The sequence below is a fragment of the Ovis aries genome, chromosome 17 (genome assembly GCF_016772045.2).
Source record: "Ovis aries strain OAR_USU_Benz2616 breed Rambouillet chromosome 17, ARS-UI_Ramb_v3.0, whole genome shotgun sequence".
Classification (NCBI taxonomy): Eukaryota; Metazoa; Chordata; class Mammalia; order Artiodactyla; family Bovidae; genus Ovis; species Ovis aries.
In genome coordinates this window covers 53750223-53769563 of record NC_056070.1, presented here as the reverse complement: position 1 = coordinate 53769563, position 19341 = coordinate 53750223, and the positions used below count along the sequence as shown (strand labels likewise).

Sequence of the window (19341 nt, the reverse complement as noted above, 5' to 3'; positions counted from 1 at the left end):
AAAATTCCTCTTCTGACACTTGAAAAGAGCCTTTTAGCATCTTTACCTCCTTGATCAAAACTTCCTTTAGTTAACTGGTACACACAACTATCCAACGTTTCTTTTGTATTAATAGTGTACTGGACTATATATAAAATATATTATTTACTTGCCCAGAATTACTACCATAAAATTTAGCATTTATATTGTGCCTTAGGCTTGTCCTTTCTCCCTTTCAACCTCCTCTTTCAGGGACCCTAAGAACTGAACGATCTCCCAGCTCCACTTAGCCAAGGTTTACTTTCTTAGAAAGAGTTCCCCAAAGCTAATGCCATCAGGGCAACTGGTGCTTGCCCTGAGCCAGGAGGGTCCAAAATTTTCACCAAGTGAGGAAGAAATAAATAAAAACAGATGGAAGCCAAGCCTGCCTCGGTCACAGGTGTCACCCACTTCTTCGCTTTCTCTGAATGTCATTTAATTTTCTGGTCTGCCTATTAGATCATGAGATTCTAGGAGGGATCCCAATCTGCCTAGAGATTTTGCCCAGACTTAGCCATCTGAAGGCACTGCAGCCTGTCCCAGGGCAGAGATGGGCAGTGACCTAAAGTAGAAGGGAGAAGGCAGCCGTCCCCTCCAGTCCTTTCCATCCTCACGTCCAGGACCAGTAAGAAAGGGACAGATTGAATAAATGCCCCCTGGACTCTGGGCTCCCTAGGGGAGGGTCTCCCTGGCATGTGCCCCGTTTCCTTGTAACCATGTCACAAAGGGCATGGCTAAACTTAGAAAAAGTCTTTTCCAGAGGATCAGGACAGGGAAAGAGAATGTATTTCCTGTTTCCAGACCAGTAACTGGCTGGCACACTCCTGAACCAAGGGACACCATTTGTAAACATGCCCCTAAGGAAGGAACAAAAATGACTCGGAGGGTTGCTTCCTAACATACATAATAATGTATGTTTAATAAGCAATAGAGAATGCATGCTTCAGTTATTTTACTATTATTTTACCACTTGTCTCTCTGTTCTTCAATGGGTTGTTCCCCATTCACAGCCCAATAAGTAGGTCTTTTGGAGAGTTATTTTTCTAATAAAACATAAATAAGAAAAATTTTTGCACTGTGTCACATAGCAATTTAGGACTAATTTCAGAGCTGCCTGGATAAAACTATGGTTCAAAGAGTCACTGTATGACAGACCGAGGGCTGCACTGATTTCGGTTAAGGAAATTACTAATGTTAATTGCTTTTTATTTTGCCCCTGGAGAATCATTCCACAAGCATTTAAAACCCACATATATCTGTCAGATGGCTTCTTTAAAGAGACCAAGCTTTCTCTTAAATAGAGTTCCTCTCCTAATACTGTCTCCTTACATTACAAAGATCAACCAATAAATATTTACATTCACTGGAAGATTTGTGACTGTGCACAGGATTTTTTATTTAAATTAACTAATTTAACAGGTGACTGGCACTGATCTGAAAAATGTTTCCTGCCATCCATCTCATTTCCAACTCAATCACTGACCTTAGAAAGTTACTTCCCTTCTCCATTCATTTCCCTACACAAATCCAGGTTAAGGCTGAGCGCTCGGACAATTCAGACAAGATTAATGGATTCACTTTGCAATCCCACCTCCCACCCTAGAAAATAGGGACTAAAAGTACATAAAATGCCAGCGTAATTTGGCCCTACAACCAGGACTTTTTATTATTATTTTTATTGTTTTTTTGCCAAACTACTTGGTATGTGGGATCTTGGTTCCCCAACCAGGGACTGAACCTGCATGCTTGCGGTGAAAGCATGGAGTCCTAACTACTGGATCACAAGGGAATTCCTTCAAGCAGGACTTTTGTAATTTTTTTTTCCCTGTCTACTTTGCATGTGGAATTTTAGTTCCCTAACCGGGGATCAAACCCCTGCCCCTGCAACGGAAGCACTGAGTCCTAACCACTGGACCACCAGGGAAGACCCCCAAATATTTTTCTTAACAAGACCAAATCTTGCCCTTGGTTTCCTTCGTAGTCAGAGCACCCCTCACTGTCCATCCCACCATCCTTCAAAGAAAGACCTTGGAAGACCAGGTTATAAAGACTTAAAAAGACCAAATACAAAGCTTACGCAAAGTGGACCAATAAAGCAGACAGTGAAGAGGCAAAACAGGAGTAAAATTAGCAGCTCTGTTCACAATGGGCAAATGGCAGAAACAAATCAGATTCTGTCCATCGATGAAAGGTAAACAACATGCGGTATATCCACACAACACATCAATATAGCCACACAATGGCGTGTTACTCAGCCATAAAAGGAATGAAGTAGTGGCACCAGCTACAGCATGTTGAATCTTGAAAGCACGCCAAGTGAAACACACCATATAGTATGATTCGATATATATAAAATGTCCAGAATAGAAAAACCCACAGGGACCAAATGCCAATTCATGATTGCCAGGGGCTGGGTGGGGATGCGATGGGAGAGTGGAAAATGACCTCCTAATAGGCACAGGGTTTCTTTGGGGAGTGATGAAAATATCCTGGGGTTTAGAAAGAGGTGATGCTTACACAACACTGTGAAAATACGAAATGTCGCTGAATTGGTACTTTAAAATGGCTAACTGTATGCTAATTGAATTTTACTTCAATTTTTAGGGAGTTCAGGATGGACATGTATACACTGCTATATTTAAAATGGACAACCAACAAGGTCCTACTGTATAGCACAGGGAACTCTGCTCAATATTTTGTGGCAGCCTGGATGGGAGGGGAGTTTGGGGGAGAATGGATACATGTATATGCATGGCTAAGTCCCTTTGCTGTCCACCTGAAACTACCATAAGATTGTTAATCAGCTATATTCCAATATAAAAAGTTTTTAGAAAGTGTATCTGTATATACACACACATGTGTTTGGGCATATATGTATATAGACAATATTTGTATATATATTTGTATTTATATACAATACAAATATTTGTATATACAAATATACATATATACACACACATATATATACATACACACACACGTAATTTTTTTTCCTTTTCATCAGTTATCATCCAAGAGTGATCTTAGTTCCTGTCCCTGACAGGTAACCTGGTTAGGAAATGTAGCCAATCAGCCCTGGGGCTGGTTGAAACTTACCAGACCAAGGTGATACTTGAATCACCTTCTAAATGAGCTGCTAACAGTCACCATGGGGGTCTGATGGGCTTTGACAGCGCTTGAAAGCCTTTCGCTTAAGGACGCCTAACAAATGCGAATATACACTGGTTGGTATGGCTGGGAGCAGGGATGGGGGGACAGACACACACACACTCTCTCTCACAGACATACTGTGGCTGCCTTCTTCACCTACATTCTTGCTTTCCTTTAAAAATGGCTCAGCTCCAGCAGGCCAATTTGCCTCTACAAGCCCCTTGGATCTATGAAAATCCATGAGTTTACCAAGATAGTCAAAATAGAAAAAATCTGACAAAACTCATCTGTCACCATTTGAAGCAACAATTATACCAACTCCTTAGTTTGAAAATTGGTGTTTAAAGGGAAAGAATTAAGCATGTGTGCAGCCTTTTCAGGAGGAAGTATATTCAAGGGAAGGGCCCACTGATGAGGGAAAACTGCAGGAAAAAAGCCAGCTAGCGCATAAAGGAGGGATGATAATACTTCAAAGATTCATTTTCTTTTCGGGGGGCTGTGCTGTGCAGTGTGTGGGATCTTAGTTCCCGACCAAGGATTGAACCCATGGTACCCTGCAGTGAAGTGTAGTCTTAACCGCCAGACTGCCAGGGGACTCCCAAAGGTTTATTTTCATCTCCTGAGAAAGTTATTGATACAGGAAAAGAATGATAACTGGTGGTGAAATCATCACTGAGTGGTAAATGGAAGCAAGGCCCTAACGTATTCCCTTCCAGAATCTCTGAAACAAAGAGGCATGAACGTAATTGAATGATGAGGGAATAATCAGACCACCATTGCTTTAATCCACTACCTATGAAATTTAACTTCAGTCTAACCAAACCTTTAGACCTAATTTCTAATTTACAGAAATTACAAGAGATAACGAAAAAGCTAAATATCACCACAAGGAAGCAATCAGACAAATGCATGAAGTGAGATATTCTTCAGGACATGGCTCCATCTTCTCTACCAATCAATATTCTGAGAAAGGTCAAGATTAAAAGAGAATTAAGAACAGATTCTTGGAGTGGATCCTGATTTGAACAAAATAGCTGTAAAAGATAATTTATATGACCCAGCATCAGGAGGAATTGTCAGTTTTGCTAGGTTTAATAGTGTTATTTCAAGAATGGAGAAAAATATTATTTTTCAGGGATGCAAACCTAAGTATTAAGGGATGGAATGACATGATGTCTGTCATACTGTAAAGAAAACTTCAACATAAAAAATAAAGTTAGTTGAAAAACAACATACCCATTTAGGAAGGCTATATGAAAAACAAACGAACAGAAAATAACAATAGCCAGGATGTGGTGAAACTGGAACCCCTTGTGCACTGTTGATAGGAATGTTCGATGCAGTCACAGTGGAAGACAGTATGGCAGCCCCTCCAAAATTTAAAACATAATTATTCTATGATTCCAGCAACTTCATTTCTAGGTATGTACCCAAAAGAACTGAAAATAAGGACTTGAAAAGATTTTTACTCACCTCTGTTCACAGCAGCATTATTTATAACAGCCAAAGGTGGAAGCAACCCAAGTGCCCATCGACAGATAAATGGGTAAATAAAATGTATATACATACAATGGAAAACCATCCAGCTCTAAAAAGGAAAGAGATTCTGGCACATGCTACCACATGGATGAACCCTGAAGACATGCTCAGTGAAAGGAGCCAGTCACAAAGAGACAAATACTGTATGATTCCACTTATGCAAGAGTCAAATTCACAGAGATAAAAAAAGCAGAACATGGGAGAATGGGGATTTAGTGTTTACGGGATTAAAAATTCCAGTTTCAGATGATGAAAAAGTTCTGGAGACGGACGGTGGTGATGGTTGACAACAATGTGAATGTACTCAATGCCACCCACAATACACTCAAAATGCCACTCAAGTACACCAAGAATAGCTAACACAGTCAATTTCATGCTGTCTCTTTCCCACAATTTAAGGAAATGTGATAAAAGATAAATAAAAAGATGGACCTAGAGATTACCATACGAAGGGAAGAAAGAGAGAGACAAAATTCATCCGATATCACTTATCTATGTGGAACCCAAAACATGGTACAAACGCACTTATTTACAAAACAGAAACAGACTCACAGACATAGAAAATCTTATAGTTACCAAAGGGGAAAGGAGTGAGGAGAGATAGATTCAGTTCAGTTTAATTCTGTTGCTCAGTCATGTCCGACTCTTTGTGACCCCATGAATCGCAGCACGCCAGGCCTCTTTGTCCATCACCATCTCCCGGAGTTCACTCAAACTCATGTCCATCGAGTCGGTGATGCCATCCAGCCATCTCATCCTCTGTCGTCCCCTTCTCCTCCTGCCCCCAATCCCTCCCAGCATTAGAGTCTTTTCCAATGAATCAACTCTTTGCATGAGGTGGCCAAAGTACTGGAGTTTCAGCTTTGGCATCAGTCCTTCCAAAGAACACCCAGGACTGATCTCCTTTAGAATGGACTGGTTGGATCTCCGAGATAGATTATGAATTTGGAATTAGCAGATACAAACTACTATATATAAGTAAACAACAAGCCCTACTGTATAGCACAGGGAACTATATTCAATATAATGCAATAACCTATAATGGAAAAGAATCTGAAAAATGTATAACATTTACTATACAAAAATGAATCACTCTGCTATACACCAGAAATGAACACAACATTGTAAATCAATTATACTTCAATTTTAAAAAATAAACTAATAAGTAAAAAGAAATAAAAGAACACCCTCCCTCAGAAGAATCAATCAACTGGGTACACTCAAACCAACAAGTTTCCCCAGAGCAGTCCCCAACACAACCCTTCCTTCCATCTTGTCCCATAAATATTAACTAAGAGAGAAATGAATTTAAATACCCCCCCCAAATCATTCTTTTAAGGGAGATTATCTCTGAATTCCTGCAACATGCTTTGCTGTTTAGTCATTTACATTCACTGAAGGTGAGTGACTTAGAGCAGGTTTTACCAGAGCTTTCACTTTCTACCTATTTTCTTTGTATATAATTAAAGATCCCCCAAAGTCCCAACAAATGGACTTCCCCTTCCCCCTTTTGTAACAGGAAACAAACTTAAATAAAGCAAATATTTCATCTGTATTCACTTAACTGTGCCCCTTTTTTCTCTAGATCACCTACATTTGGGGAGCAGATTATCTGACAACATCATTTGGTTGCACACACATCCATCTTTCTGATAAAGCCAGATTAGATACGCAGGGGTTGGGGTGGGGAGGGCCGTCACAGCTTACTCCCAACATCAATGATCAAGCATACTCCTTTGAAACAGGAAATATACAATGCCATTTGATTAAAAAAAAAGGAAAAGCCTGAAGGATAGATCACTGTTCTAGAAATAAAACCATGATAATGGCAAGCAATCACTTACAGTGCCAGCCAGGCCTTCTAATTACTCCATCAAAGGCAGGAAAGCCCTCGGTATCTCAATTGCTTTCCAAGAATTTGTCTTTGGCATTATTAACACAGACAGCCGAGCAGGTTATCAGACTAAGAAAGAAATCCTAGGCTGCAGACTTTAATTACAGGTTATTTCAACTGATCACTATCTTAAAGTTTCAATAAAATGATACGGTTGATAGCTGAAAAGTTCCAGGTGAGAAATAAGATCTTTTTAAGTACAAGAGGATGAAGGGAGATGCTTAAATGTGAGGGGACAAAAGGGTCCAGGGAAGACCAAGAGCCTTTCTTAGTGTTCTTCTATTCACCATTCTTTTATTGGGTGCAACTGGGACACACAAATTAAAGTAAGGAGAGAGGGTTACTTTCACTAGCGATAACTTTGAGGGATCTGGAGAGCAGGTAAAAGACAGCAAGGAGACTGAACTGACTGACTACAACTTCATCTTCTAGAAGCTCTGGGGAAACCTTGCTATCAAGTTCATTCATTCACTGAACATTTTCTGGGACCAATCTTGCATGACAGGATACAAAAAAGGATGAGAAAAAAATTAATAAGATGAGCTCCAGTCTCAAGAAGCTAATGGCAGCTTAAGACAGATATGCAACAAAATGCAGAGTATACGGACTTCCCTGGTGGTTAAGAGTCGGCCTTGAAATTGCAGGGGACATGGGTTCCCTGGTCCGAGAAGACCCAACATGCCTCGGGGCAACTAAGCCCATGTACCACAACTCTTGAGTCCTTGCGCCTGGAACCCATGCTCCGCAACAAACAGTAGTCCTGCTCGCCACAACTAGAGAGAGCCAGTGCCCAGCAACAAAGACCCAGCACAGCCAGAAATAAATAAATTTTTTAAAAATGTGGAGTAGAATGTGGATGTCCAACAGAAGGAGAAAACGGGGAGTCTATCAGTCAGGATCTTAGCAGGAAATGAAAATGGCATCCTGGCACCCTCCCACCAGGTCACGGAGGGGAGTTAAACAGAGGCTCAATTTACAGAGCATCATTGGGGTTGACTAAAAAAGGCAGGGGGCTCTGATGGGATCCCAGTCACATGGTTCAGAGATTACGGATTCTGGAATCAGAGATCACATATCTGGTCAGAGACCTGGGGTCTCAGCTTGTAAGAAACGGTGGCATTCTTTGACCATCAATGGGATTTTTCTCTTGCTGATGTTGAAGGCAACATTATCCAGAACGAGCAGACTATCTCTTGTGGGTATTCTGTGATCAGGGATTTTGGCTGTCTGTGCTCCTGGGAACCTGCTGGCCTCCAAACTCCACAGATGACTAAGCTGTCACTTAGGGAAGTCCTGGGGACTCTAGGTGGGGGTCCTGGATTGTCCACTTGCTGCTCGTGTCTCTCAGCCCTACAGCCGCTGCTGCCGGTCTCCCCGCTGCCTGTTCCTGATCGCCAAGGCTGCTCTCACGAGGCTTCTTCTGGCACATTCTAAGGCAAGTTACCCTTCTGCTCACAGGCCTAGGGTTCCTCCCTCCAGTGGAGTGCAGAAGGCATAAAGAAGCAGTTCCTTAAACCAGCCCCGTTTCGGGAAATGCCAGCTGTGACTACCTCCATGAAACTGAGCCATTTAAGCCCTTGCCTGAGATTGAGTTTTTGCACCAGCCAGTAATCATGTAGAGATGGGGAATGTCTCTAAACTAATCACCCCCTTCTGACCCAGCTCCTCCTCCAGTGTCTTCTATTTCTGCCTTCTAGATGGGCAGATTCGGGATTATTATTTACTAACAGAACTATGAAAAAGCCTAATTGGTATCACTGATGGAAGGGCTACTATAGAGGTATTTTGCAGACAGCCCCTCACAGCAACCTTGTAGGAAAGCACTATGAGCCCTTTTCACAGGTGAGTAAACTAAGGCTCAGACTGTCCCACGACCACACAGTAAGTGGCAGTGCCAGAAGTCAATCTCCAGGTGTACCTGACCCCAGAGCTCACCCTCATTGTGCATGAGACTTACCTGTGAAGCATTTAGCAAGTGCAGATTCCTAGGCCCCACCAACACCTAATAAATCAGAGTGTCTCAGGGGAGCCCAGGAAACAACTTAGGAAAAAAAATACGTTTCCCAGGTAAAACAGATGTCACCAGCTTGAGCACGGGTCCTCCTGAGGCCACACGGCCTTTATAGGAAATGATCTGGCCCTGAGCAGGCAACAATAAATGGCACGCATTATCCTCCTCCTCAACTGTACACCATCAACTTAATTACTTGGGGGAGACAGGAGCTGGGAGCAGGTCAGTGGGAACAGGAAGCACATGGGGGCCTCTTTTAATGACTTATGTGACTATCCTTCAGGGAAAGGCTGTGTGTGATGCTCCCTGGGGGACCCCAGACTTATCAGGCTTCCCAGATCTAAATGACCAAGTACGGAGGAAGGGGAAAAGCAGAACTGAAGCGTGACACAGACATCAGGTGTGTGTGTGTGCGTCTCTGTGTGTGTGTCTGTCTTCCTCCCGTGGTTCCGGTGACGTCCCCGTAAGGAAGCTGATCCAGTAACTGCTGTCGAGGGCTGTCCCCAGCCTGTCAGGGTTCTTGGTACACTCTGCAGCCTCTCTGCTCCTCCACTCCAGAAAAACTGACAATAATTGAAATTCAAGAGGCAGCCTGGTTTGGCCACTAGAGATTAAGAAGCAAATGCATCACCGCGTTCTCTTTCCAGGAAAACCGTGGCTTCCTCTCACCTCCTTCCTTGGTTTCCTTTTCTGGGAACCAACCTGAAGCCTGGCCCGGTAGAAGCGTCTGGCTGCTGCGAAGGTCAACATACTAATAAGGCTGAGGTCAGAAGTCGGGCCTCAAAGTAGTTCACTTCCCTCGGTTTGGTTCTAAGGTCACAGACAACCTCCCCCCCTCCAAATCTTACCACTTGGTCATAAAAGGAAGTGGCCAGAGTATAGACAGATCAAAACAAATCCATCACCACTGGTGAAAACAGCCAATGGGGTGGAGTGGGGGTGGGGGGACTGTGACCAAGGGTGATTCAGTAGCATCTCTGATTTGAAAGACGCCACATCAGAAATGACCTCATGGCACCTAATCAGTTCCAGAAAGGGACTTTGTTCTCCAGGAGGCAAGGTGGGAGATCAAAGCATTTCTTGCTAATCATCATTTAGCATTAATTATTTAAGTAACCTGAGCCAGACCCGGACCTCTCCCGACTTCGCATCCTGACAGCCTCAATGAGCACCCTTGATCTTTCAAGCCAACCTGCATCAAATTGGGAGAACCTGGGAATCGAGAGACCCGGGGTGGCCCAGGCAGTCAGTCATGTACTTGCTTCTTCCTTTCCTGTTAACTTCTTAACCCCACCAGCCAGGAAACGCATAAATACAGCACCCAGCCGCCCCTCCCCCTGCCCTCCATCACATCACATAGAGTTCCTCAGGCGCAGGGACAAATCTGAGGATGAACACCTTAGATTCATAAGCTGTGTGGCCTCAGACTTACCAGCATACCTCTCTGAACCTCCAGTTTCAGCTGCACCATGAATATAATGCTATCCTCCCAGCCTCATTGTAAGAATTCAATAAGACCTCAGAACTGTTGCATACACTTAGAAGGAACACATGGGGGTTTGGTTTATACCGGAAATAATTTATTTCTAGAGTTGAAGGGGGAATCATGATATTCATTATTATATGATTTATTCCTTTGTATCATGTGTAATACATGTTATGGGCTAAACTGTGTCCTCCTCAAATCCATATGTTGAAGTCTGACCCCCAGCTTCAGAATGTGACTGTGTTTGAAAATAGGTCTTTTTTTTTTTTTTTAATAATTTGGCTGTACCAGGTCTTAGTTACAGCACAAGGGATCTGCACTCTTTCATTGCAGCATGCTTTTTTTTTTTTTTTTTAATTGCAGCATGCAGGATCTAGTTCCCTGACCAGGGATGGAACTGGGCCCCCTGCAGTGAAAGTGTGGAGTCTTTTAACCACTGTACCACCAGGGAAGTCCCTAGAGATAGGCCTTTAATGAGGTAATAACTAAGTTAAAATGGCATCATTTGGGTGGACTCGAATTCAGTATAAACGGTGTCCTGATAAGAAGAGGAGATTAGAACACACACAAAACGAAGACCATGGGAAGATGCAGAGACAACGGCCATCTATACACCAAGGAGAGAATCCTCGGAAGAAATAAATCCTGCCAACTGACATCTTGATCTCAGACTTCTGGCTTCCAGAAAGGTGAAAAAATTAATTTTTCTGTCATTTCAGCCCCTCAGTCTAGGGTATTTTGTTATGCTGGCCCTTGCAAACTCATACAATTAACTTCAAATAATTCATAGGAAAAAAACTCGAATGGCTCTAATGAAAAAGACAGGAAATATGAGACTTCCGTGGTGTCCAGTGGTTAAGATTCTGAGCTTCCAATGCAGGGGGCATGGGTTCCATCTCTGGTCAGGGAACTAAGATCCCACATGCTGCATGGCACATGCAGCCAAACATTTTTTTAACTGAAAAAAAAAAATAAAAGATAGGCAATAGGTGTTGGGTGAAGATGTGGAGAAACTGGAACTCTTGTATTGCCGAGGGGAAGACAAAATGCTGTAGCCACTTTGGGAAATAGTCTGGCAGTTCTTCATAGAGTTACCATCTGGTAAGCCAATTGCATGCCTAAGTTTCTACCCAAGAGAAATGAAAACATAAGTTCACATAAAAACCTGTACATAAATTACTCATAGCATCGTCAATCACAATAGCCAAAAGGAAGAAAGAGCACAAATGCCCATGGACAGATGAACAGATAAACGGACTGTGGTCCCTCCATACAATGGAATATTATTCAACCCTATAAAGGCATAAAATACCGATAGATGTACAACGGAGACGAACCTTGGAAACATTCTGCTAAGTGAAAGTAGTCACAAAAGGCCACATACTGTATAATTCTATTTATATGAAATGTCCAGAATAGGCAAATCCATGGAGACAGAAAGTTTCCAGGGGTTGGGGGAAGGGGAACTGACAGCTGATCGAGTTTCTTCTAAGGGGTATGAAAATGTTCTAAAATGAAGATTGTGGTTGTGGGGATGGTTCCACAACTCTGAATATTTTCAGTATACTAAAAACATTTAACTATATACACTTTAAGTGGGAGAACCATAAAGTATGGGAGTCTTATTTATTATAAGATTAAAAAAAAAAGAAAAGCCTGCTACCATGAGCATTGTTAAATGTCAAAGGCTCTTACTCCTCCCTCCCACCCACTCTTTCCCAACCAGCCTAAGGGCTCCGATTTCTCCTACCCATGTTGACACCAGCCATGCCATATAGTCCCATGGTTATAAACCAATCCTCCAGAGCAAACTTAAATAAGAACTACTGCCCCCAGAAGCCAGCTTCCTGTTTCCAGACCTTAAGAGGAAAGGGGGCAGAGGTTTGAATTAAAAAAAAAAAAAAATGCCTAGAAGCCCCTGACGACTGCGCTGAGGGTCTCGAGCACAGAAGACAGGGCACATTTACAGTCCTGAAGAGATCTCCAGAGAGGCTGGTCTGAATACCTCCATTAATTCTGAGATTACAGTGAGCAACGTCAAGTGGGTTCCTTTAGAAGCCCATGTTCTACAAACCCCAATCCATCCCATGAAGCAATTCCTCCACCACGAGGGAAGCGGGCAGCAAGGCAAAGCCACGGTTTCCTCTATAGGTTCAAAGCAACCATGGGGCCTAGCTGGGCTATTTCAAGGTGCTATGTGTGCAAGTACAGTCTGTGATCTGACAAATGACACTTATATTTTTGCCCATTTTGGGGAAAGTCAGCTCTGAAACCCCACGCATGTCCACAGATCGGGGAGCTAAAGGTAGAAGATGTGGAGGCAAATCCTTTTTAATCCTATGGCCACTTCAGTTCCACTAAGCGTCAGAGAGAATCAGAATTCAACACCCACAAAGAACTGGGTGCCTTCTCTCCATTAACAAGTCCACATTTAGGAAGATAATCAAAGATAATCAAAAAGGTGAACAAGATAACCCAGAACAGCGATGTCCAACGGAAACATAATGTGAGCCACATAAGTACTTGAAGCCACTTTTTAAAAGATAAAAAGAAACAGGTGAAATGAGTGTTAATAATCCATTTTGTTTAATGGATTATTGGGCTTCCCTGGCCACAGATGGTAAAGAATCTGCCTGCAATGCAGGAGACCCAGGTTTGATTCCTGGGACGGGAAGATTCCCTGGAAGAGGGCATGGCAACCCACTCCAGTATTCTTACCTGGAGAATTCAATGGAAAGAGGAGCCTGGCAGGCTACAGTCCATGGGGTCACAAAGAGTTGGACACAATTGAGTGACTAACATACAAATATGATCATTTCAATGAGGGTTGCCAGATTCAGCAGATAAAAATACAGCCATAGTACATTTCAGAAAAGAACAAAAACTTTTTTGGCGTAAATATATCCCATGTAATATATGGAACATATTAAACTAAAAAAACTGTCTGTTTAATTGTCTGAAAATCTGAAGTTCAAATTTAAATGAGCTTCCTTTTTAAAATCTGGCAACCCTAATTTCAACATGCAATCAATATAAGTTGTATTGTACACTGTTCTTTTTTATATGGTCTTTAAAATCTGTTATGTGTATTATACTGGCAGCACCTCTTAATTTAAGCTTGCCGTATCTGAAGTGCTCAATAGCCACACATGGCTCATAGCCTTTTGGACAGTATAGATTGAGAAAGTTCTAGAAAGTTCCTCTCAGTGTTTTTTATAACAGTAAAAAATCAGAAATTAGCAAAATACCCATCAACAGGAAGGCTGCTTAGGTTACAACCAACATTTAGAGAACTTATCATGAGTCAGCCCTCGTCCTATGGACTCTGCACTCATTATTTTTAGTCCTCACAATGACCACTCAAAGTAGGTACCGGTATAACACCTTTCTACAAATGAGGAAGTAAGGTTCTTGGAACTCATATAACTTGCTCAAGAAAGTGAGGAAGCCAAGACAGACTGATGATAGATGAATGGGTTCATATATAAATATCCCACCCTAGATACACCAAAATGTTATTGGTTTTCTCTGGATGGCGGACAGTGGGGCAGGTATTGGCTGAAAGTTAGGTCTCCGCTGTCAGTTAGACCTACGTTTGCATCCTTGGCTCTGCCAAGTAACCTAACAAGTAACTTCGCCTTTTTAAGCCTCGGTTTCCCCATCTGTAAAACAAATCATAAATGTCTATCCACAGGATTGTGGGAGTCTAAATAAAACAGGGCATGTAGAGGACTAAGCAGGGCAACCTGCCCCTGGTAAGTTCTCAGCGATATCACTGCTGGTCTTCTCAGCATCTTTGTCCATTCCTGTTTGATCAGATTTTTCATGGTGAGCATCAACCCTTCTTGTGTTCTTTGTCTTTTGGTCACACTGCAAGGCATGCAGGATATTAATTCTCTGACCAGGGACTGAACCTGTGCTCCCTGAAGTGGAAGCACAGAGTCCTAACCACTGGATTTCCCGGGGATTCCCAAGGACCCATTTAGAAAGAGAAGAAAAGTTAACTTTGAAAAGAGGAGAAAACAGAGATTTCCTGTGGTGAAACAGGGATTTCACTGTGGTCTAGTGGCTAAGACTCTGTGCTCCCAATGCAGGGGGCCCGGGTTTGGTCGCTGGTGAGGGAACAAGATACTACATGCTGCAACTAAAGATTCCATGTGCCTCAACTAAAACAGACACAGTCAAATACATAAATCCTTTTTTCAAAAAAAGGAGAAAACGGCCCATGAAGCAGCTAGAGGACAAAGGAAGGAAGGAGATAGAGAAGCAAGGAGAGAGGGGAGGAAAAGAAGAAAGATCCCCTAATGACAGGCAAAGGTGAGGTATCATTTCCCCGCAGTTTTCTGCGTGACCACAAGGGGGCACTGCTTGCAGTTTCCACAGCAAAGGAAAATGATCCCCCTTGGAAAAACAAAAACTTGCAAGGAAAAAAAATCACCAGCACCATTCATCTTGATTCGGAGGCCTCTCCCTGGAGCTCCCCCTGAAAAGCTGCCGACATTCATCTTACAGGAGATGTGAAAAAGCAATGGATACGGGCTCTCAGCCGCGGGTGATCTGTGTCTTACCTTTGGCGTCTTCTTTGGCCAAGTGACTACCGGGACCCCAGTGATGGCCAGGCTGGGGTCATCCTCCGCGTGCTCCTTCAGGACGTTCTGTGGTCAAGCAAAGGAGCCAGATTAGCCCAGGGTACAGGAGAGGTCTCTGAAGGGAGTGGAGGCTGGCCCTCACCCAGCAAAAGACAAAGTTCTCTGCAGCTTCACTGCCTGCCCCGACTCCACCAATACTCACACGCTCAATAGAAACCAAGTTGCCAGGGTTCCCCAGGGTCCGCAAACCACAAAACATCCCCTTCTCCAAGAAAGTTTTTAAAAAGCATATCGCCCACCTCCCTGAGACTTCCATGAGCATATTGCTCACTGATCATACAACAACAAACATTTGTCCAGAGCACCAAAGACTCTCATGGACCCAACCTCCTTTAATCCTTACACAGTCCTCTCGGAGGTGCTTGCTGGGCAGCAGCCTAATAAATCCTCTAACATACACGAAATCAACTATGTCCACAGAGAAACGAACAAAGCAACCATGAGGTCTCACCGATGAGCCCTGACTGGTTTTTTCACCAGTCAGCAAGTATGCCCTAGATCCTCTCATCCTGGTGTGTAAAGACATGTCTTTGTTTTTTACATCAAGGTCCCTAAACATAGGTAGATACTCAGTCAACTGGACAAATCCTGGCAGAAAAAAGTGGGCTGTGATGGACACACTGCCAGACTTTGTGCGGATCTCCCATGTGGCACCTCATGGTCAGTCTTTTGTAGGTGGTTTCAATGCTTTACAGGGTAATCCTGCCTTTAGCAGCTTTTGGTGTTGTGTGCAGCCAACTGCAGAACCTCATCAAGGTGTAAGATGTCACTCCGCTGAATTATCCCTATCCAGTAAGGCAACCAAGATTCAGAAATGCTCAAAGAATTTGGATGCCATCCCAGAACAAGAGGGCAGAGCCCTGAACCCTGCTCTCTGGCACCAGACTTCCTGCCCCATGACCAGGTCATGGGCTGCATCCACATGGGATCTGGGGCTGCATCCACACTGTACCATACAAAAGTGTTGAGGGATGGACAGGGAACTGTTACTGGTCTATTCTGACCCCAACCACTAATTTTTGGATTGTACAAAAGACACTCCTGCAGAGACATCCAAGGACAGAGAAAGTTGCATAGTAGCACCTCACAGGAAGTGCAAAAGAACTCAGAAGATAAACGCAGGTGAAGATGATTTTAACTCACTTTCTAGTCTTCACCAGAAAGAATCCAATTCGCTTCTAATTTATTCTCCTTACTTTCCTGCTTTAATTTTCAACTGGTTGCCTGACTTTTCAAACTGTGCTTTACTACCTCAAACACGCCTGAATAACTCCCTCCTCTTCCCACGGAAGGAGGCCAACAGCAAGGTCAGGGGCTTGGGTTCCGGGTTCACTTCTCAGCACGTACAACTTTCTCTAAGTCCAACAGTCAATGTCAATGATTTATAAACGCTGTTTTTATAAAATGCCTTGGTTCACTGCGATATCCCCCAGCCTTACACAATGACTAACCTACGGTAAGCCTCCAGTAAATATCTTAAAAAAATGAAGCCACAAATCCCCAAAGAGGGACTTTCTGCTGAATGTCTGACCTCAAATCTGTCAAGGCTGACACGCACAAGCAAACTCTGAGAGACTATCACAGCCAAGGGGCGAGAGAAAGGACACAAGGAAAAACTGAGGAAAAGTGAATAAATTATACACTTTACTTAACAACAATGTATCAATAATGTTTCATTAGAAGTAACAAATGCACCACATTAAGGCAGGATGTTAATAACTGGGGGAAACTGAGGGTGAAGGGTATGTGGAAACTATTATGTGCACAATTTTTCTGAAAATCTACAACTGTACTAAAACACAAATCAACAAGTTACACTTCTAAAACAATTTTAAAATAATTTTAAAACAATAGCGATGAGCAAATAATCATTTTAAAAATGCCAATCAGACAGTAGTAACAGTTACAATAAAGGAAAACAGGACTCTTAGGCTGCCAATTTTGCTAACACCTATGCGGTATATTTAAAAAGTAATACAACAGAAGGGAAACAATTCATCTCAGACACAATTCATCTCAGGTATGGACTTCACATGGAGCATCAGAGGCAACCAAAAGCTGGGGCAGTGGCAGCGATCGTGCCTGGAGGGAGTATTTCATCACTAACATTGTTTTTTGTTTGTTTGTTTTGGGGTTTTTTTGACTCCACCACCAACTCTTAGTTCCCCAATCAAGATAAAGAACCCGTGACCCCAGCAATGGAAGCTCAGAGTCCTAACCGCTGGATTGCCAGGGAATTTCCACTGACATTGTTTAGAACTGCCAATTCCTGGTGATGATAAAAAGCAAATCAACTTTTTATCAGCTTCATTTTTTAAATTATGGCTTTCACAAACACTGCAGACACTGTGCCCCTCAGAACTTGCATCCGAATGGGCCATTTCCACAGCCTTCTCCCCACCTTGGTCCACCTCTCAGAGTAGGTGGAACCAGCCAGGTTGAAAGGTAACTGTACCCATCAGGAGGGCAGGCACCTCCCATTGTGCTGAATGAAAGGATGGGAGTAAGAGGCCCTGAGGTCTTGCTCTGCGGCGGGCACCATAACAAACATTTCATGCCCACACTCTCATCCAATCCTCTTGACCACCCTGTGGAATGAACGACCATTTCCACAGTGCAGATGAGAAGGGCAGGGCTCAAGGGGCGAAGGGAACAGTTGACTAGCGCTCAGCCAGGAAGGGCTGGAGACTCTTGATGACCTGGGCTCTTTAACCTTGGCATCATTCAGCCCATCTCTGAAAAGGGAATGGAGCCGTGTTCACAGCAACACTGTTCACAACAGCCAAACAGCAGAAACAACCCAAGTGTCCATGGATGGATAAATGGATAACATACAAGCCACGGAATATTATATAGCCGGAAAAAGGAAGGGAATTCTATCACATGCTATAACACAGATGAACCTGTACGACATTACGCTCAGTGAAATAAGCCAAACACAAAAGGACAAGTACCACAAGGTGCCACTAATATGAGGTGCCTAACGCAGTAAATTCATAAAAGTGTAAAGCAGAAAGCCGGTAGCCAAGGGTTGCAGGCAGGGGGGAACAAATGGGGAGTTACTGTTTAATGGATATGGAGGGGATTTTCTTACTTTAAATTTTTTTCTGGATATAGAGTTTTAAGTTCAGGAAGATCAAAAAGTTCTGGCGATGGATGGTGATGGCTACCCAACAATGGAAATGTACTTAATGTCACTGAACTGAACGCTTAAACATGGTTAAAATTTTATGTTATGTATATTTTACCACCAGGTGAGGGGTGAAGAATCCACTTGCCAAAGCAAGGGACTCGGGTTCAATGCCTGGGTCAGGAAGATCCCCTGGAGGAGGGCACGGCAACCCACTCCAGTATTCTTGCCTAGGAAATGGCATGGACAGAGGAGCCTGGTGGGCTACAGTCCACGGGGCTGCAAAACAGTGCAGGCACTATTTCGCAATTCAACAACAATCTTTTTCACTATATTTTTATCTCTATTTTTAACTGGGGAGGAAGAAGTGGGGCAAAGCAATCCCTCCCTAAGGAATGGATCCAGGACTCCTCTGAATGGTGGTCCAGTGGTTGGAAATCTGCCTGCCAATGCAGGGAATATGGGTTCGATCCCTGGTTGGGGAAGATTCCACATGTTGAGGAGTAACTAAGCTGGCGAACCACAGCTGCTGAGCCCGAGGCATGCCTAGAGCCCACGCTCCACAACAAGCCTGCCTCCACACTGAGAAGTCCGCGCCCCGCAACAAGGAGTAGCATACTCTCGCTGTAACGAGACAAAGGCTCCCTGCAGCAACAAAGACCCAGCACAGCCATAAACAAATAAAGGAATGGATTCAAGACCTTCTAGAAAGTACAAGTTGGGCACATACCGCCTCTCTAGTTAAACTTTTGCTGTTATGCCTGGGACAACACTAGTTTTAGAGTCAGAAGACCTAGGACAACCTGCGTGATCTCGGGTAAGCCACAGCTTCCTACTGTGTGGTCCTGGGGTAGAACAGCGATGCCTGCACCTTGATAGGAGGCTACAAAGCTGGAGGTAATTTTACTACCATTCTTAGGAACATTTGTTGAGTGCTTGCCCTAAACGTTAAAATAATCTCAACTGGGAGACTTCCCTGGTGTTCCAGTGGTAAAGAATCCACCTTCTATGCAGGGGATATGGGTTCAATCCGTGGTCTGTGAACTAAGATCTCACATGCCGTGGGGCAATGAGGCCCACAGGCCACAGCTAGAGAAACCTGCACACTGCAATAAAGACCTAGCACGCGCAGCCAAAAAAAAAAAAATCCTACCTGTGGGGTAGGACTGATTCTCCCTGTTTCACAAAAGCAGAAACTAAACTTAAGAAAGGTTCAGTGATATAGTTCAAGGTCACACAGCGGAGAGGTGGGCAGAAGCTGGCAATGACCTGGTCCATCTGATGACAAGCCTAAAGAGTAACCCTGGGTGATAAAGCCTCAGGAAATTGTGGCAGCAACCTCTCCAGCTGATCCTACTCCATTATTAAATAGACACCTAGGAGAAAATCTGGGCTTATAGTTACCATTCAACTCGCAAATACAGAAATGAATCACAATCACCTGTTCTTTGTAAAGAAGAGAAC

General features: G+C 43.3%; 1 protein-coding gene across 15 annotated transcripts in view; it reads right to left on the bottom strand.

Moving 5' to 3' along the window:
• KDM2B (lysine demethylase 2B) overlaps window positions 1-19341 on the bottom strand; it is a 119310-nt gene that overhangs the window by 29686 nt on the left and 70283 nt on the right. For all 15 annotated transcript variants that reach the window (XM_042234045.2, XM_060401156.1, XM_042234046.2 and 12 more), the window contains one exon: window positions 14667-14753. In XM_042234045.2, the coding sequence (XP_042089979.1) occupies window positions 14667-14753 (87 nt within the window). The remainder of the gene's footprint in view (window positions 1-14666; window positions 14754-19341) is intronic.